This window comes from Scyliorhinus torazame, chromosome 1 (assembly GCF_047496885.1).
Source record: "Scyliorhinus torazame isolate Kashiwa2021f chromosome 1, sScyTor2.1, whole genome shotgun sequence".
Classification (NCBI taxonomy): Eukaryota; Metazoa; Chordata; class Chondrichthyes; order Carcharhiniformes; family Scyliorhinidae; genus Scyliorhinus; species Scyliorhinus torazame.
This window is the reverse complement of record NC_092707.1, coordinates 155,289,677-155,309,019: the sequence shown is the minus strand read 5'-3', so window position 1 is coordinate 155,309,019 and position 19,343 is coordinate 155,289,677. Positions and strand designations below refer to the sequence as shown.

The following is a 19,343-nucleotide window of genomic DNA, read 5'->3' as shown; positions in this document are numbered from 1 at the left end:
ATTGAAAAAAATTCTTGTCTAGATTGCTATCACGAGTGCTATCACGTTGAAAATTCACGTTGGATTGTGATTGCCTTTTCAATGGCTCCCTTTTTTGTTACGACACGTCATCTACTGTTTGTATTTCTGTATTTCTGTCATAAATGTTAATATTTTTAAAATAAATATATTTAGAATGAAACATCCTTAATTTGAACGTTTTTCATTTACGTGATACTTTAGTAACCTTTTAATTTTTATTTTAACTATTATTTTGTATTGAATTACACTGTATTATTACTTTTTAAAAACCCCTTCTCATACAGTAGACCCAAAATTTTTAAGCAATGTGGACTAAAGTCGCTTCTGGGGCCCCTCCGGGATTAGGGGCCCTGAAGCTTAAGCTTCATTAGTGTCATAGTAGATCCGCCCCTGGAACCCGCACCACAAGACGGCCCAAACCTGGATACAAAAATACTCTGAAAGCCAACTTCAGAACTTATAAACTGAATCCCTATAACCTTGGACAGAACCAAATGGCAAAGTCTTTGTCATCAATCGGTTTTGACATTCGAGGTAAATAGAGGTGAACACCGAGTCAAGTGCCTTCAGGACAGGCAATCATGGCCAATACCTTCATCGATCTCTCCAACACGAATTTCATGTGCAGCATTTGTAATCAGTTCTGCAACTTGAGACTTATCCTAATGTTACACAAGGTGACATTAATCTAGGCTGTAAATGGTCTTTCTTTGCTAGATATTCATCTGTTGAAGCAATGGCAAAATCCATGAAGGATATTGTCATGTTGGGCGTTCCGATACACAAACGAACCAAGACGGTTGTAGATGGTACAACTCTGTTTTATTATTCTGTACAATAATAACTATTAACTACTGGCTGTGGTTCGTACTTCACCAGCTAACCTGTGGACCCAGCCCTAGCACTATCTTAGTGAGGCACTCAGCACATGGTGTATGTCTGAGTGGCATGCTGTGAGCTCTGTGCTCTGAGCTATCTCCTGGTAGAATGAGCGGGAACTGTGGTGTTCCCTGTTTTATAGTGCGTGTGCTCTCACTGGGGATTGGCTGTGATGTTGCGTGTGTGTTGGTTGGTCCATCTACCTGTCCATCAGTGTGTGTGTGTGTGATTGCACCATGATATGTTAATATGGATATCATGACATCCCCCCTTTTCACAAGAATATGTGCCTACATGGTAATAAATATTGGTGTGTACTGAGTATGTGTGTGCAATATTCACAACATGTACATGAGGCTAAACTATATACATAGGAAGGTGTCAGGTGCAACGGAGCAACAAGGTTGTACCACAAACAAAACAAGTGAAATCATTAAATATCGAAAGAGAACTCCTGGAACGACAAGATAAAAACACGTTAACAGTATTGCGCAACAATTCAGTGAGTCCAATGTGCTAACAGGCTCATAAGTCCAGTCTATTAGGTGGGTGACGAATTCGGGTTGACCACCTCAAGGGTGGGTCAGGATGCACCGGCTGAGGAATGGGCCTGGCTACGGGCGAGAGAGGAGTGGGCAGAGTGGCAGGAAGCTCCACGAAGTCGGCATCAGGGATAACAGGAGGGAGTGGCATCAGTGCATGATCACGTAGCGAGCGCGGAAGCAGCCGAAGGGCCCGCCGATTACGCCGGCGAATGGAGCCATCAGGCATGCGAACCAGGAACGAACGGGGAGCCAGGCGGCGGAGAACCTCGGCGGTTGCCGACCAGCCACCCTCCGGTAGGTGTATGCGGACGTTGTCTCCAGGTGCCAGGGCAGGAAGATCAGTCGCCCGAGTGTCATGTGCCACCTTCTGCTGAACACGCTGCTGTCGCATCCTTTGCAGTACTGGAGCATGGTCGGGTTTAGGAACATGAATGGATGACACAGTGGTCCTGAGGGTACGACCCATCAACAGCTGGGCTGGCGAGAGGCCCGTGGACAGTGGGGCTGAGCGATAGGCCAGCAGGTCTAAACAGAAGTCAGATCCGGCATCAGCAGCCTCGCAGAGGAGCCGCTTCATGATATCGACGCCCTTTTCCGCCTTGCCATTCGACTGGGGATGCAAAGGGCTGTACGTCCCGTGTGTGAAGCCATATGAAGCGGCAAAAGAAGACCATTCTTGGGTCGCAAAACAGGGCCCGTTGTCAGACATGACGGTGAGCGGAATGCCATGGCGACCGAAGGTTTCTTTGCATGCTCTGATTACAGCTGATGATGTCAAGTCGTGCAGGCGTATGACCTCCGGATAATTGGAAAAATAGTCAATTATAATGACGTAGTCCCTGCCGAGCGCATGAAAGATGTCCACACCCACCTTTGCCCAGGGGGACGTTACCAACTCATGGGGCTGAAGCGTCTCAGGGGGTTGCGCCGGATGAAACCTTTGGCAGGTGGGGCAGTTGAGCACCCTGTTGGCAATGTCGTCGCTGATGCCCGGCCAGTACACAGCTTCTCGGGCCCTCCGCCTGCACTTTTCAACCCCAAGATGGCCTTTGTGCAATTGTTCGAGGACAAGCCGGTGCATGCTGTGTGGGATCACAATCCGGTCCAACTTTAGGAGGACACCATCAATGACGGTCAAGTCGTCCCGGACATTGTAGAATTGTGGGCACTGCCCCTTGAGCCACCCTTCCGTCATGTGGCGCATCACACGTTGTAGAAGGGGGTCAGCCGCTGTATCACGGTGAATGTGGGCCAGACGTGCATCAGTAGCCAGCAGATTGGCCGATGTGAAGGCTACTTGTGCGTCGACCTGACAAACGAACCCCTCCGATTTGGGCAGTGTGCTCACTGCTCTGGACAGGGCATCCGTGATGATGAGGTCCTTTCCCGGGGTGTAGACAAGTTGGAAGTCATACCCCCGGAGCTTGAGCAGAATGCGCTGGAGGCGAGGGGTCAGCCCGTTGAGGTCCTTCTGAATGATGCCGACGAGGGGACAATGGTCGGTCTCCACAGTGAACTGCGGAAGACCACACACATAGTCGTGGAATTTGTCGATGCCGGTCAACAAACCTAGGCACTCCTTTTCAATCTGCGCATAGCGCTGTTCTGTGGGGGTTGTCATGATATTCAAACACACACATCATGATAGACACACCAACAGACAAATCAGAACACACAACACCACAACCAATCACAGACAAGGACAGGGACAGTATAAAAGGACAAACACGACACCTGGTGGGCAGTAGATCTGGGGACAAGGACAACGACAAGACCTGTAATAACATCACAGACAGGGAGTCCCCACGTGCAGAGTATCAAGACAAAACTGTAGATAGTAAGTTTGAATAAAACAGCGTTGTACCAAACACAACTGTGTTGGCTCATCTGTGTGTCAGAACGCCCAACACCACAGGGGTCATGGCCTGCGAGGTATAGGCGACCGGGGCCCATGATGCAGTGTCGTCCCGTTGTAGGAGTACCGCCCCAATGCCGGACTGGCTGGCATCAGTCGAGATCTTTGTGTCCCGAGTAGTGTCGAAGAACGCCAATACTGGGGCGGTGGTGAGCTTGATCTTGAGCTCCTCCCATTCCTTCTGGTGTGCGGGCAGCCACTGGAATTCTGTTGTCTTCTTGACCAGGTGGCGAAGAGCCGTTGTGTGCGAGGCCAGGTTGGGAATAAACTTCCCCAGGAAGTTGACCATCCCGAGAAAGCGTAGCACTACCTTCTTGTCTGCTGGCTGCGACATGGCTGCAATAGCTGCCACTTTGTCGGCATCCGGAAGCACCCTTGACCGGGATATGTGGTCCCCCAGAAACCTTAGCTCAGTTTGGCCAAAAGAACACTTGGCTCGGTTGAGACGCAGGCCGTGCTCTCGTATCCAAGCAAAGACACGCTGGAGACGACTGATGTGCTCCTGTGGTGTGGTGGACCAGATGATGACGTCGTCAACATAGACGCGCACCCATTCGATGCCCTCCTTCATCTGTTCCATGATGCGATGAAACACCTCGGATGCAGAGATGATGCCAAATGGCATCCTATTGTAGCAGTACCTGCCAAAGGGAGTGTTGAAGGTACACAGCTTCCTGCTGGACTGATCCAGCTGAATCTGCCAAAAACCCTTTGAGGCATCAAGCTTGGTGAAAATTTTAGCCCGGGCCATTTCGCTCGTGATTTCTTCCCGTTTGGGTATGGGGTAGTGTTCCCTCATGATGTTATTGTTCAGGTCTTTCGGGTCGATGCAGATCTGGAACTCGCCAGAGGGCTTTTTTACGCACACCATGGAGCTGACCCATGGCGTTGGCTCCGTGACCCGGGAAAGCACTCCTTGGTCCTGCAGCTGCTGCTTGAGGCGGTCCTTGAGTGGTGCTGGGACTCTACGAGGTGCGTGAATGACCAGGGTGGCGTCCGGTTTGAGCCGTATTCTGTAAGTGTAGGGCAGTGTGCCCATGCCCTCGAAAGCCTCCTGGTTGTGGGCGAGGAGCGAGTGGAGCTGTTCCCTACAGTCTGCATCCGGCAAATCGGACGTGCCTTCTGGAGACAGAGCGTGTACCCGCTGAATGAGGTGGAGGATCTTGCACGCCTGTGCGCCTAGCAGAGAGTCCTTCGAGGATCCAACTATCTTAAAAGACAGTGTGGCTGTATGTGAATTGTGTGCAACCTCGAGCTGGCAGGACCCCATGGCCGGGATAACGTTCCCGTTGTAATCAACCAGCTGACAGTGGGATGGCCGAATCGGTGGTTTAAGCTTCAAGGTGTGGAAGGCTGACCATGCAATGAGATTGGCAGAGGCACCAGTGTCTAAGCGGAATGTGATTGGTGATCGGTTGACCGTTAGGGTGACACACCATTCATCGCCCGGATTAATGCTGTGCACTGGCATCGGCTGGTGGGTTCTACTTGGGGACATCCGGTTCCTGTCTGTCTATTACCGCAACGCGGAAGGGTTCCCGGTCGTCGGTATCACCGGTCTGCATGTCGTCAGCGTATGACTTGGTGTATGGGGGCTGAATGGCCCGCACGTCACTGTGAGGCTGGCGGAATTGCGAAGAGTTGGCAGGTTGAGCTGCTCGACAGCAGGCAGCGTAGTGGCCCATATTGCCACAGCGGAGGCATTGTGGAGTTTTAGCTGGACAGTGCCACTTTAAGTGTGCGGATCCACAGTTGCCGCACGTCGTGACGTCAAGGCGTTCGTTGCGCCACCACGCATGCGCGGTGCGGTTCTGCGTAGAGCGCGCCTGCGCATCACGTCCCTCTGCGTCGACATCCCCTCTTTTGGCGCGTACAAGCGCGGGAGGCCTCGGAAAGCACGCAAAATGGCCACCCTCGTCCGGGCCGCGGGCCGGGAGGAACACGATCGCCTGGACCCGCTCGGCCTCGTAGGGCCCCTGCCGTGCCGATTCGGCCGCCTGGCATTGGGAGTACCGGCTGGTCGCGTTTTCGTGGAGGACGCGGGTTTCGATGGCGGTGGCTAGGAGGAGGTGCTTTATTTTGAGGAGCTGCTGGCGTAGGGTGTCCGAGGTGACCCCAAAAACTATCTGATCCCGAATCATGGAGTCGGAGGTGGCCTCATAGCCGCAGGACTGCGCGAGGATATGGAGGTGTGTCAAATAAGATTGAAAAGGCTCATCCTTACCCTGCAGGCGCTGCTGGAAGAGGTACCTCTCGAAGCTCTCATTCACTTCCACGCTGAAGTGTTGCTCAAGTTTTAGAAGGACCGTCTTGTACTTCATCTTGTCCTCACCTTCCGCGAATGCCAGGGAGTTGTAGATGTGGATGGCGTGTTGCCCTGCCGTGGAGAGGAGGAGGGCGATCTTCTTGGTGTCCGATGCATTCTCCCTGTCTGTGACTTCTAGGAAGAGTTGGAAGCGCTGTTTAAATAGCTCCCAGTTGACGCCGAGATTTCCAGCGATTTGGAGCGACTGCGGCTGGCTGATGGTTTCCATGGCGCAGGATGGCGGGTCTCTGAAGAGGTGCAGGTAGGTCTCACAGTCGCTGGCGAGTTTCCAGCCCTGGTATCATGTCGTGTTGGGTGTTCCGATACACAAACGAACCAACACGGTTGTAGATGGTACAACTCTGTTTTATTATTCTGCACAATAATAACTATTAACTTCTGGCTGTGGTTCGTACTTCACCAGCTAACCTGTGGACCCAGCCCTAGCACTATCTTAGTGAGGCACTCAGCACATGGTGTATGTCTGAGTGACATGCTGTGAACTCTGATCTCTGAGCTATCTCCTGGTGGAATGAGCGGGAACTGTGGTGTTCCCTGTTTTATAGTGCGTGTGCTCTCACTGGTGATTGGCTGCGATGTTGTGTGTGTGTTGGTTGGTCCATCTACCTGTCCATCAGTGTGTGTGTGATTGCACCATGATATGTTAATATGGATATCATGACAGATATAGAATCATAGAATAGAATAGAATCATAGAATTTCCACAGTGCAGAAGGAGGCCATTCGGCCCATCGGGTCCGCACTGACCCTCTGAAAGAGCATCCTACCTAGGCCCACTCTCCCACCCTAACCCCATAACCCCATCTAATCTGCTCATCCTTGGACACTAATTTTAACATGGTCAATCCACCTAGCCTGCACATCTTTGGACTGTGGGAGGAAACCGGAATACATGGAGGAAACCCACACAGGTACGGGGAGAACGTGCAAACTCCCCACAGACAGTCGCCAGAGGCCGAAATTAAACCCGGGTCCCTGGTGCTGTGAGGTAGCAGTGCTATCTACAATGCCACCTGCCATCATTTGGATGAGATCAAACTAAGCCCCTTCAGCTCATTCAAATGGACATAAAAGATATCATGGCACTATTTCAAAGACGAGTTCTGGGTCAATATTTAATCCTAGAAAACACAATTGAAGAAAAAGATGGAATTATCTGCCCATATCATGTTGTTGTTCGTACAACATTTTCTGCTGTGTTTCTCACATTACATATTTCGTAGATCATTGCACTTTAAAAAAAGCCTGACAAATTTCAGATCCCATTGTTTACTACTGGCCACCAGCTTTTTCTTTTCATTTAAATCTACTTGTATGTTTTTCAGAAGACACTTCATATAGTGGAGGCTTTTTCAATATTCTCCAACATGGTGTCAACATGATGCGCAATCTTACCCCTTCCTTTCCTGAAGTGTGAACCTCTGCCACTCAAACACACAAAGTTTTGTGAGATCTGGTAATGTGAACGGTCCCCAAAATAACTCCAAGTTCCTACCTCCATAAGGAAGTGCAGGTAATCACAAGCAGGATGAGTACTACAATGGACATAACCAGGAACAACCGAGGAAAGTGCAGCAGACCAGAGGCAACCTCCAAACCTTGAGGAGCTGGAGCCATGAAGATCCAGATGCCGTATCGTCCAATCATGAGAGGCCCCTAAAAGAAATCAAAGGATCAGCTTCATTAATTAGTGTTCAATGCAAAAAAAAATGATATTACTATCATCTAATCTCCCACTATCAAAATCCTGAGGGTCACCAATGATCAAAATCTCAAATCTACTAGTCACATGAATACTGTGGCCACAAGAGCAGGCCAGATGTTGAGACTTCTGTGGCAAACGCTCACCATCACCTACAAGGCCCAAGACAGGAGTGTGATAGGATAGTCTTCACTTGCCTGAATGAGTGCAGCTGCAAAGGCACTCAACATTATTCAGGGCTTGATTGGTAGCCCATCCACCACCTTAAGCATTCACTCCTTCCACTTCTTGCAGTATACAAATTACTGCCAATCAAGCAGGGTAATTCATATAAGAACCTACATTTCTACAAGTGCCTCATCTGTGAGTCTACACAGTGGGCACAGGTAGACTGTTTAACTGTGGTGGGCATCACAGCTGAATCCATAAGCTTTTCAGTAAGTATCACTAGACAACAACCAGCAGCAGGCTCAATTTAGTCCCCCCTTTACTCCAGAGCATAAGATTATTCTGAATGCAAGAAGCAAGGTGGGCAGAATGAATTTCTTCACCCCCAAACAACTAATTCAAAGTATTGCAATCAGGGGCGAAATTCTCCCCCAACGGCGGGATGCCCGCCGACTGGCGCCAAAGCCGGCGCAAATCAGACGGGCATCGCGCCGGCAAAAAGGTGCGGAAGTCTCCGCATCTTTGGCGGCCTAGCCCCAACATTGAGGGGCTAGGCCGACGCCGGAGGGATTTCCGCCCCGCCAGCTGGCGGAAATGGCGTTTGTTGCCCCGCCAGCTGGCGCGGAAATGCGGCGCATGCGCGGGAGCGTCAGCGGCCGCTGTCAGTTTCCCCGCGCATGCGCGGGAGCGTCAGCGGCCGCCGAAAGTTTCCCGCGCATGCGCAGTGGGGAGAGTCTCTTCCGCCTCCGCCATGGTGGAGGCCGTAGCGGAGGCGGAAGGGAAAGAGTGCCCCCACGGCACAGGCCCGCCCGCGGATCGGTGGGCCCCGATCGCGGGCCAGGCCACCGTGGGGGCACCCCCCGGGGCCAGATCGCCCCGCGCCCCCCCCCAGGACCACGGAGCCCGCCCACGCTGCCTGGTCCCGCCGGTAAATACCAGGTTTGATTTACGTCGGCGGGACAGGCAATTCCTGGGCGGGACTTCGGCCCATCCGGGCCGGAGAATCCAGCGGGGGGTCCCGCCAACCGGCGCGGCTGGATTCCCGCCCCCGCCCAATCTCCGGGAGCGGAGACTTCGGCGGGGGCAGGGGCGGGATTCACGGCGGCCAACGGCCATTCTCCGACCCGGCGGGGGGTCGGAGAATGACGCCCCTGATAAGTACAAACTGGAGTCAGCTGCTGTTATAAAAACAGCAAACACAAAGTGGCCATTTTAGAATAAGAAGTAATTAAAAACAAGCCTATAGAATTGCAAAACCAACTTGTTCTGCACTTTTGGCCACTCCCCACTCTCCCTGTAATGTGGAACTGTCAGAACTGCTTCAAACTTTAAGATAAATTAATATAAAGATTATCAGGAGCAAGTCCAACTTCACTGGCTCTCTCCTGATTTACATACATCTTGTAGAGTATTGCATCCTGCTGGGTCTCTACAAAAGCAAGCAAGCACAACAAATTACTTATTCTTTTTATCCAGATTATTTTTTTTCTAGGGTAGACAGACCTGGGGCGGGATTCTCCCATCCCGCCGGGTTAGAACGGCGCCGGCGGGACTCGTTTTTATTCTTACGGCCACTTGGCCCATCCGGGCCGGAGAATCGGCAGGCCGAGCATGTAGAGTAGCCCGCGACCAGCGCTCTGAGGAGAATCACGTGCCGGCGCGGGGCGGCGTGGCGTGATTCGCACGGCCCGCCGACGATTCTCCGACCCGGCGCGGAGTCGGAGAATCCCGTCCCAGATATCAATGATCCAAGTTAAATTAATAAACAAGTATGTCAATTTAACTTTAAGTTGGTCTAAAAGAACCCACGCTTACCATGTGGGGTAAGAATAAACTAGAGTTTTAATTAGATTTCCAGCAACTCTGAAATAATAATGAATCCTTACTTCTACACTCGAACAACAGAGGTTGAGGGGCGACCTGATAGAAGTTTACAAAAGTATGAGGGGCATGGACAGAGTGGATAGTCAGAAGTTTTTTCCCCAGGCTGTAAAATCAATGACTTGGGGGACATGGGTTTAAGATGCGAGGGGCAAAGTTTAGAGGAGATGTGCGAGGCAAGTTTTTCTTTTTAAACACAGAGGGTGGTGAGCGCCTGGAATTCGCTGCTGGGGGAAGTGGTGGAAGCAGCTACGATAGCGACGTTTAAGAGTCATCTTGACACGTGGGAGAGGCCTCTTGTAGGGGAACAAGTTTAGGAGCACTGTTGAAGGCACCTCTGCCATTCACGCCGGCCAGGTACTCCACAAGCCCAGTGGTGGTGGCGGCCCTGAGGGTCTGGGGGCAGCAGCGGCAGCATTGGAGGTTGGAAGGTGCCTCATTGTGGGCACTGATTTGCGACAATCACAGGTTTGTACCGGGAGGGGGCTGGACATGAGGTTTTGGGGCTGGCGACAGGGCGGTTTGGGGTCTTATTTGTGGGCAGCTTTGCGAGGTTAGAGGACCTGGAGGAGGAATATGAGCTGCCCAGCAGGAACGGGATTAGAGACTTACAGGTTCGAGACTTTGTAAGGAAATAGGTGCCGTCCTTCTGGGTTTGCTGCCCTTGGGATTGCAGGATAAGGTGGTATCGAGGGAAGGAGTGGGGGAGGCTAAGGTGTCCGAGATTTATAAGGAACTAATGGACTGGGAGGGAGCCCCAATAGGAGAGGTCAAACAGAAATGGGAGGAGGAACGGAAGCCGGGATGTGGGAGGAGTCCCTGAGGAGGGTGAATGCGTCCTCGTCGTTTGCAAGGCTCTGCCTTATCCAGTTCAAGGTAGTTCACAGGATGCCCATGACGGTGGCTAGGATGAGCAGGTTTTTTGAGGGGGTAGAGGACAGGTGTGGGCGTTGTGCAGGGTGGTCCGCAAACCATGTTCACATGTTCTGGGCATGTCCGAAACTGAAGGAGATCTGGCAGGGGTTCGCGGACATAATGTCCAAGGTATTGGGGGTGAAGGTGGTCCCAAGCCCAGAAGTGGCGATATTCGGGGTGTCGGAAGGCCCGGGTGTCCAGGGGAGGAGAGAGTCTGATGTCTTGGCCTTTGCCTCCCTGATAACCTGGAGACGGATTTTGCTTGGGTGGAGGGACCTGGAGCCATCAAAATCAAGGCTGTGGGTGAGCGACCTGGCAGAGGTTGGAAAAAAATCAAGTTTGGCTTGAGAGGGTCGGTCGATGGGTTTACCTGGAGGTGGAATCCATTCATCGATTTCTTCAAGGAGGATTGAGGGGCCAGCAGGGCGGTGGGGGGGGGGGGGGGGGGGGGGGGGTTGGAGTCAGGACAGGGGGAAGGGATGGACAGGGAGTTTGGGTGTTATTTACTATAATGTTCTTGCTCTTATTTTTGTATTTACTGTTTATATAAATGCCTTCGTAAAAATATATTTTTTTAAATGAGGCATCTTGACAAATACATGAATAGGATGGGAATAGAGGGATACGTACCCTGGACGTGCAGAAGGTTTTAGTTTAGACAGGCATCATGTTTGGTGCAGGCTTGGTGGGCCAAAGGGCCTGTTCCTGTTCTGTACTGTTCTTTGTTATTGTTTCCTCTCCTTTAGAACCAGAGACACATAAAACCGGCATCAAAACTCAGTTTGGCACCTATATTTTGCTTTCCTGTTTTTTCCTCTCTCCCTCTAAAGTCTCTGCTGATTGACAAGATTGCCCATTCTTGATCCATAGGAAAAGCCACTCCTAACTGAGGTGGGAAAGAATGAATCAGATTGACCAAACAGACACCGTTAATCCAATGAGCAGACAGACCCAAACAATCAATTGCATATCTGGGAGTTTCCAATGCCAATGAAGTCCAACACAAACAGGAGAAGCAGCACCTCATCTTCCGATTAGGCACATTACAGCCCATAGGCCTCAACATGGAGTTCAACAACTTTAGACTGTGACTTTTCTCCCTCATCTTCACCTTATTTTAACTATAGCCTCAACATTTTCTGTCCCACTGCAGTGAGGTTGGACTTGCTCCTCAATCTTTATATTAATTTAGCTTAACGTTTGAAGCAGTGTTCTGACAGTTCTATACTACAGGGAGGGTGGGGAGTGGCCAAAAGTTTAGAACCAGTTGGATTTTGCAATTTTGTAGACATGTTTTTAATCACTTCTTATTCTGAAATGACAATTAGTATTTGCGGTTTTATAGATAAAAATTCCTTTGAACTATATGCCCATGTCTTAAGACACATAAGTGGCATTTTAGTGGCAATGCAACTGAGTGAGTTGGTCTGGAGAGGGACTCAACCCGGTCTCAATTAAAAGAGTCCCCAGCCTTCTCAATCACCCCCACCTCATCACCCAACCCCTGCTGTCAGAATTATCAACACCCCACCCAATCCCACAATGGAAGTGTTCCTTTTCAGAAGAGTTGATCACCAGGGACCAATAAATTTAACCAGGCTAACTGGAACAAAAACAGAAAATGCAAGAAAAACTCAGCAGGTCTGGCAGCATCTGTGGAGAAAGAAAATAGAGCTAATATTTTGAGTCTGTTTGGTTGGTTATTCAGCAGAGCTAAACAGAGGGAGAAATGTGATGGATTATATATTGTATAAGAGGGGGTGACGCAGCTGGAGTAGAGAAGAAGGCCAGTGATTGGTGGGAGCTAGGAGAGCTTGCAACAGAGATGTGTCGGGCAAAAGACAGAGGAAATGTTAATGGTAGGAGAAGATCCTAGTAGTTGCACAAAGCTAGATATTAGACTCTGTTGTCATGTGAGAGTACCTTTAAGAAATGGGTGTTTATAAATGGGTCTGTATATAAATATCTGTAGTGAGAGTACCTTTAAAAAATGGGTTTTTACTACTGCAGTGATGTCAGAGAGTGGGTGGAGCTGGGCTGTCTGTCAGCTTTTTACTTTCGTTTTAGGCTGTTCGCTGCAGGGTGTGTTTAGTTTTGTTTTCAGTGTTGGAGCTGACGCCAGACCAAGCAGGTATACTGCTGTTCTCTCTGCCATCAAAAGACTCTTGATCATTTGGTGAATTCAGAATTATAAATGTTTTCAGTAGTGACTTTAACCTGATGTGCTTCTGATAAAGGTTTTGTTTTAAGTCGTATGGATGTTAAAAAGGAAAGCTTAAAGGTTTACTTAGTGTTGTAGTCTTTGGAGGTTGTATTTGAACTAATGGTTGTTCAGATGTTCACTGTATGTTTTAAAAAGGTTAACTTGAGTTGATAGAATAAACATTGTTTTGCTTTAAAAAATACTTTTCATTTCTGCTGTACCACTCCTGTAGAGTGGGCCGTGTGCTCCCCATACCACAATCTAATAAAAGTTGTGGGTCAGGTGAACTCCATGATATACTTTGGGGTTCTCTAAACCCTGGCCCATAACAGTGTAAATAAAGGTCAGTGCCCAGTGAAAGCAAAACAAGTCACAGAAGGTTCGATGGGGGAGGAGGAGGGTGGATTTTTGCAACAGGACAAAAAATGTTTAGGATATATTTAAAAACAGGTAAAGATGGAGGAGAAATGTCGCAGTCTAAAGTTGTTGAACTCAATATTGTGTCTTGAGGGCTGTAATATGCTTAATCGGAAGATTAGGTGTTGTTCTTCTCATTGCGTTGGAATTCACTGGAGCATTGCAACAAGCCAAGGACAGACATGTGGGTGTGAGCACAAGATTCTGAGTTGAAATAGCAAGCGACAGGAAGGTTGAGGTTATGCTGAAGGTTGAGGTTATGCTGCAGACTGAGTGTCCCAGTCTGTGTTTAGTCTCCCCAATGTAGAGGAAACCACATTGGGAGCAGCGAATACAGCAGACAAAATTGGAGAAGGTGCAAGTGAAATGCTTCTTGACATGAAAGCAGTGCTTGGGCCCTTGACCGGTGAGGAGTGAGGGGGTAAAGGGGCAGGTTGTGGCAAGGGGTTTGTGGAAAGGAGATGAAGAGTTGGGGGTGATGGAAGAGCGGGCCAGAGAAAGTCACAGAGGAAAGAGTTCCTCCAGAATGGAGATGGGGTGTGGGGATGGGGGAGATGTCTTTCATGGTGGCTGTAACAACAATAATAAAGATTTTGTTTAATTGCTGGAAATGGCGGAGGATGATCCTTTGAATGCAGAAGCTGGTGGGGTGGATAGTGAGGACAAGAGGAATCCTGTCATGGTTCTGGGAGGGAGAGGAAGGGGTGAAGGCAGAGGTGCAGAAATTGGGGGACCCCAGTTGAGGCAAAAGGTAGATATGTCAGAAGTGCCATTTTCAAAGGTATCATCAGAATATCTGCAGCGGAGGTGGAGAAACTGGGAGAATGGCACAAAGTCCTTACTGGAAGCAGGCTGTGAGAAGCTGTAGTTGTGGTCGCTGTGGGAGTTGGTGGGCTTTAATGAATATTGGTGGTCAGTCTATTACTAGAAATGGAGACAGACAGGTCAGAGAAGGAAAGCAAAGTGTCGGAGATAGACCCTGAGAAAGTGAAGGAAGAGTGGAAATTGGAAGCAAAAATCAATAAATATTTCCAGGTCCAGATGGGAGTTTGAAGTGGCATTGATACATTGATATACTGGAACAGAGTTGAGGGAGCTGGCCTGAGTAGGACTGGAACAAGGAATACTCCACATACTCATTAAAAGTCAGGCATAACTGGGACAGGTACCCATGGCCACATCTTTTATTTTCCGGAAGTGGAACAGGTTACAGGAGAAATTGTTGTGTGACAGAACAAATTCAGCCAGGTGAAGAAGTGGTGGTGGACAGGGCTTGTTCGGGCCTCTGTTCAGTGAAGAAGCGGAAAGGTCTCAGACCCTCTTGGTGGGGAATAGAAGTGTAGAGGAATTAGACATTCATCGTGAAGAGGAAGCACTTAGGGCAAGGGAACTGGAAATTGTTGATATGGTGTAGAGCATCATAGGAATCGCGAATGTAGGTAGGAAGAGACTGAACAAAGGAAGAGGGGATGGATTCAAGGTAGAAAGAAATGAGTTGAGTCGGGCAGGAATAGGTTGATATGAATGGTCTGCCAATGCAGTCCTGTTTATGGATTTTGGGAAGGAGGTAGAAGCAGGCTATGGGACTGAGGTTGGAAACTGTGGAGGGTGTAGTGATATATATATATATATATATATATATAGGGACATATAAAGGGTTAATGACTACATCATCGTGTAACACAACCACTAGATGGCAACACTAGATTCCTGTATAAATATGAGAACTGAAAGGATCTTGCGTCTCTTCGAACCAGGAGTAACTAGACAGCAGTGTGTTCGAGAGATAGATCACAGCATAGTTAGCACGTATAGTTTAAAATCGTTTATACTTTCTTCTAAATTACTTGATTACTAGTTTTAGTTCTGTAGAGTGTGTGAACTCAATATTAATCAATTTGTTATTCATTAAATCTATTTTGCTCTCAGTTGAAGATTGGTGATTTCTTCAGAATCACACCATCAGACCATTCTGGATATATAAAGCAAAGAGTAACGATATATTACCAAAGAGTAATATAACAGAGGGAAGATCACTAGAGTAGAAGTAGTCAGTTACAGTCTTGGAAACAATCGCTTGATGTATGGAGGGGGAGGTAGGAGAAGGTTCAGCCTCTGTAAGGTAGACATACATCAGACAAGAATGGGCACCACCCTTGTCATCAGATTTGATCACCAGGTCAGGTTTGGACCTAAGGCAACTGTAAGAAGCTTGACAACTCGACTGGAAATAATTCAACTGGGAGTAGCTCGATTGGATCAGTTCCAATTCCCACTGAAAGTTGAACCCGTCGAGAACAGCTTTTGCTTCCTGGATACGTGACTCAACAAGTTGAGTTTGTGTCAACATACACTTTTTACATGCATATTGTAATCTGGAGCAATGGAGCGTGGCAGGGGCTCCAACATTCTTCCCATCATATAGTTAACCAGGAATCTCTCTCACTCTTACTGCCTATCACTGGCATATGTTGGAAGGATTTGCAGATTGATACTCAACCTTTTTGGCCATGTTATAAATGGAACTTCCATGATCGTTAAGTCCTGGAGTGGAACTTGAACCCGAAGCTTCTGGCACAGAGGCAGGAAAGTTAAGCACTATACCACAATATCCGTACCAGCCTCCCCGAACAGGCGCCGGAATGTGGCGACTAGGGGCTTTTCACAGTAACTTCATTTGAAGCCTACTTGTGACAATAAGCGTTTTCCTTTCCTTCCTAATATTTCATGTACCCGTGTATATTCCTTTTAATAAAAGTGATCACAATCTTACAAACAATTGCTTGGTTTTCCACCTTCACTCCCCTCCTCCTCTGCTGTAGACATTTACTCATCTCGTTGTGTGTGAGCTTAGATTTTGTAGGACAGTGTTTCCAGAAAAATAGGAACAGGAGGATACCATTCAGCCTCTCAAACTTGTTCTGCCCTTCAACCAGATAATGGCTGATCTGTATTTTAACTCCATTTACCTACCTTGATTCTATGTCCCTTGCTGAACAAAAATCTGTTGATCTTAGTTCACCCCTAGCCTGGATAAAGCAGACACTTGATCGGTAGCCCATTCACCACCATAAACATTCACTCCCTCCACCAGCAAGGCAGCGGTAGTAGTATGTATCATCTTCAAGATACACTGCAGCAACTTGCCAAGGCTTCTTCAATATCACCTCCCAAGCCTGCAACTTCTAACACCCAGAAGGACAAGGACAGCAGTTGTATGGAATATCATTTTCCCCAAGTTCCCTCCAAGTCACACACTGACTTAACAAAATCTGTTCTTTCATTGACATTGGATCAGACTACTGGAAATTCCTACCCTAAAGCACTGTAGGTGTACATACACTACATGGGCTGCAGTAGTTCAAAAACATGGCTCATCAAAACTTCTTCATGGATAATTGGGGGATAGGCAAGAAGTGATGACTTTGCTTCCATTCCATGAACAAATTTTAAAAAGTCTGTCCCTAAATAAGTTTGGGTTCCATATGCCTTTCAAATGTATACCACCTATTTTGATTATTGTAATCTAGAAAGGTTTAGAACTTTAAAACATCACGGCGGGATTCTCCGATCTCCCGCGGGGTCAGAGAATCCCCGGAGGGGGGGTGGGGGGGGTGGGGGAGGCGTGAATCTCGCCCCGCTGCTCCGACGTCAGCTGCCGCATTCTCTGGCACCGGTTGTTTGGGGGTGGGGGGGGGGGGGGGGATCATGCCACGCTGGTCGGGGGCCATTGGCAGAGGCCCCCCCCCCCCGGCAATTCTCCGGGCCCCAATGGGCCGAGCGGCCGTCGGTTTCTGGCCAGTCCATCCGGCGTGGATTAGACATGGTCCCACTTGGCAGGACCTGGCTGGTAGGCCGGCTGGTGCGGTCTTCGGTGGAGCGCGGGGGGATCCGGCCCCGGGGGTGGGGCCCCATGGTGGCCTGGCCCACGATCGGGGCCCACCGATCTGCGGGTGGGCCTGTGCCGTGGGGACACTCCTTCCTTCCGCGCCGGCCACTGTAGGGCTCCGCCATGGCCGGCGCAGAGAAGACACCCACTGCGCATGTGCTAGAATACGCTGACAATTCTGCACATGCGCTAACTCACGCCAGCCCTTCGGCACCTGTTGGCACTGCGCCAACCTCTCCAGCGCTGGCCTAGCCCCGGAAGTGTGGAGGATTCCGCAACTTCCAGTCGGCCCGACACCGGAGTGGTTCGCGCCGCTTTTTACGCTGGCGTCGGGCCTTCGCGGGGATTCGGGAGAATCCTGCTGCAGATCTCTGCACTGAGTAATCCCTGAGGAATTAATAAATTGTTTTCAAAAGGTACGCCTTGACGTTTTCTTTAAAAACCACAATCCAACCTTGTTATAAATATACAAGTTATTATGAAATAGGCTCGAGGGAAATTAGGGATGGGCAATAAATGTTGGCCCAGCCACTGACACCCACATCTCTTAAAAGAATAAAATAAGGTTTCTGGTTTCAGTATTGCTGTGCTTATTTCCTGGAAAAGAGCCAAGTTTTATCAGAGTTTCATGTTGACATCTTCAATACCTCACCCAAGTATTCACTGGTTGTAGAATAGATTCCATGGAATCCCTACAGTGCAGAAGGAGGCCATTCAGCCCATTCTGTTTGCACAAACCCTCTGAAAGAGTAGCCTTCCTAAGCCCACTCCTCAGGGAATTGAACCTGGGTCCCTGGCACTGTGAGGCAGGAGGAGGTTATAGCACCTTTAGGAACAGACGAAAGTTATTCAGCTGCTCACAGCTGCTCTAGCACTCGATTAGAATATGGCTGATTTGTACCTTAGCTTTATTTACTTTTCTTTGTTCCAAATGCCTTGGATGTTCTTACCAGTCAAAATCTATCAATCTCAGTCCTGAATATTGTCTTCAGTCTGAGGATGCATTGATTGTCACATGTGTACGGTCCATGACTCCCTGTACTCCCAGTGCAGCAAACCAAGGGCACTCTCTTTCTTGCTGACCTCATCAGTAACAAAGGAGGATGTAAATGGCTACTCTGGCAATCATGGCATCAATCAGCTGGGTTGTGTACTTGTGGCCAGCAGATTGTGAAATGCTGCAGATGTCACCAGTAGATTCCTGGAGGGAGACAACAAAATTCCGGGCTTTGGTGACCTCAGCTGCCCTGGCAATATATGCCCCCCTGGGAAGGACGTCTTGCTCCAGGAAGCTGCAAGATGTCAGCAATGACCTGCCAAGAAACTCAGCTATGCCCAGAATGGTGATACTCTGCCCAGGCACCCTGTGAGCTGGAGTTCTGTGTTCATCCTCTCTGTGGTGGAACAAGAGACTGCTTCCTGACACAAGCACATGGGCCATTTTTGATTTATTTTCCCCCTGCAGGCATTGATACCTGCCACCTTCCATACTATCTAATAAATCCCACTCGCTCCCTCTTTCCCCATAACCGTGCAATCTTTTCCCTCCAACTCCTTATCAATTGTCTTCTGAAAGTTCCAATTGAATTTGCTTCGATTTAAAAAAAAATTTAGAGTACCCAATTATTTTTTTTTCCAATTAAGGGACAATTTACCTTGTCCAATCCACCTAGCCTGTACATCTTTTTGGGTTGTGGGGGTGAAACCCACGCAGACACAGGGAGAATGTGCAAACTCCACACGGACAGTGACCCAGGGCCGGGATTCGAACCCGGGTCCTCAGTGCCGCAGTCCCAGTGCTAACCACTGCGCCACCGTGCAGCCCGATCGATTTTTTTGACAGTGCGTTCCTCTCCACAATTTATGTTGCAAAAAATAAAAAATTTTAAAAAATTCTCATTTCCCTCTCTGATTCTTTTTATCAATGACTTGAAATCGGTCTTGTCTCTTTCAGATACTGGGTGACTCACTACATACAAGCTGCGTGATCTGAATAAAGCACACTAACTGGATGATCATCACATTGCTGTCACTGCATGTAATTTGTCTGCCACATTTCCCTACATAACAATTACTGCACTCCAAAATAATAAGCCACCGAGATGTGCTAAGATACATATAATAAGAATATAACAAATAGGAGGTCGAGTAGGCCACATGGCCCCTGCTCTGTTCCATCAATTAATAATATCATGACTGACCTGATCATGGCCACAACTGCACTTCCTGCCAGCCTCCCCTATAGTTCAGAGTCTGTCGTGGCTTGAATGTATTCATGACTTAGGGCTGAATTCACCATCCAGCGACGCCAGAATTAGGGAAACACGCGTCAGCCAAAATCCCAGGTTGGTGCGGGTGCCCAATGCAATGCCATGCTCCGATGTCTTGACAGCAGCCTGAATGCGTTCCACACTGCACGTCAGCATAGGCATGCAAATTGTACGGTAAACGCCATTGGCATGACAGCAACAGGCCCAACCTG

At 48.9% G+C, this 19,343-nt stretch overlaps 1 protein-coding gene across 4 annotated transcripts in view; it reads right to left on the bottom strand.

Annotated features, from left to right (window-relative positions):
- LOC140415336 (uncharacterized) overlaps window positions 1-19,343 on the bottom strand; it is a 100,259-nt gene that overhangs the window by 57,083 nt on the left and 23,833 nt on the right. For 3 of the 4 annotated variants that reach the window (XM_072501046.1, XM_072501045.1, XM_072501049.1), the window contains exon 2: window positions 7,182-7,342. In XM_072501046.1, coding sequence (XP_072357147.1) covers window positions 7,182-7,333 — 152 coding nt within the window. In that variant the 5' untranslated portion in view covers window positions 7,334-7,342. Of the gene's footprint in view, window positions 1-7,181; window positions 7,343-10,982; window positions 11,093-19,343 lie in introns of all 4 variants that reach the window. The other variant, XM_072501047.1, reaches the window with a different exon arrangement.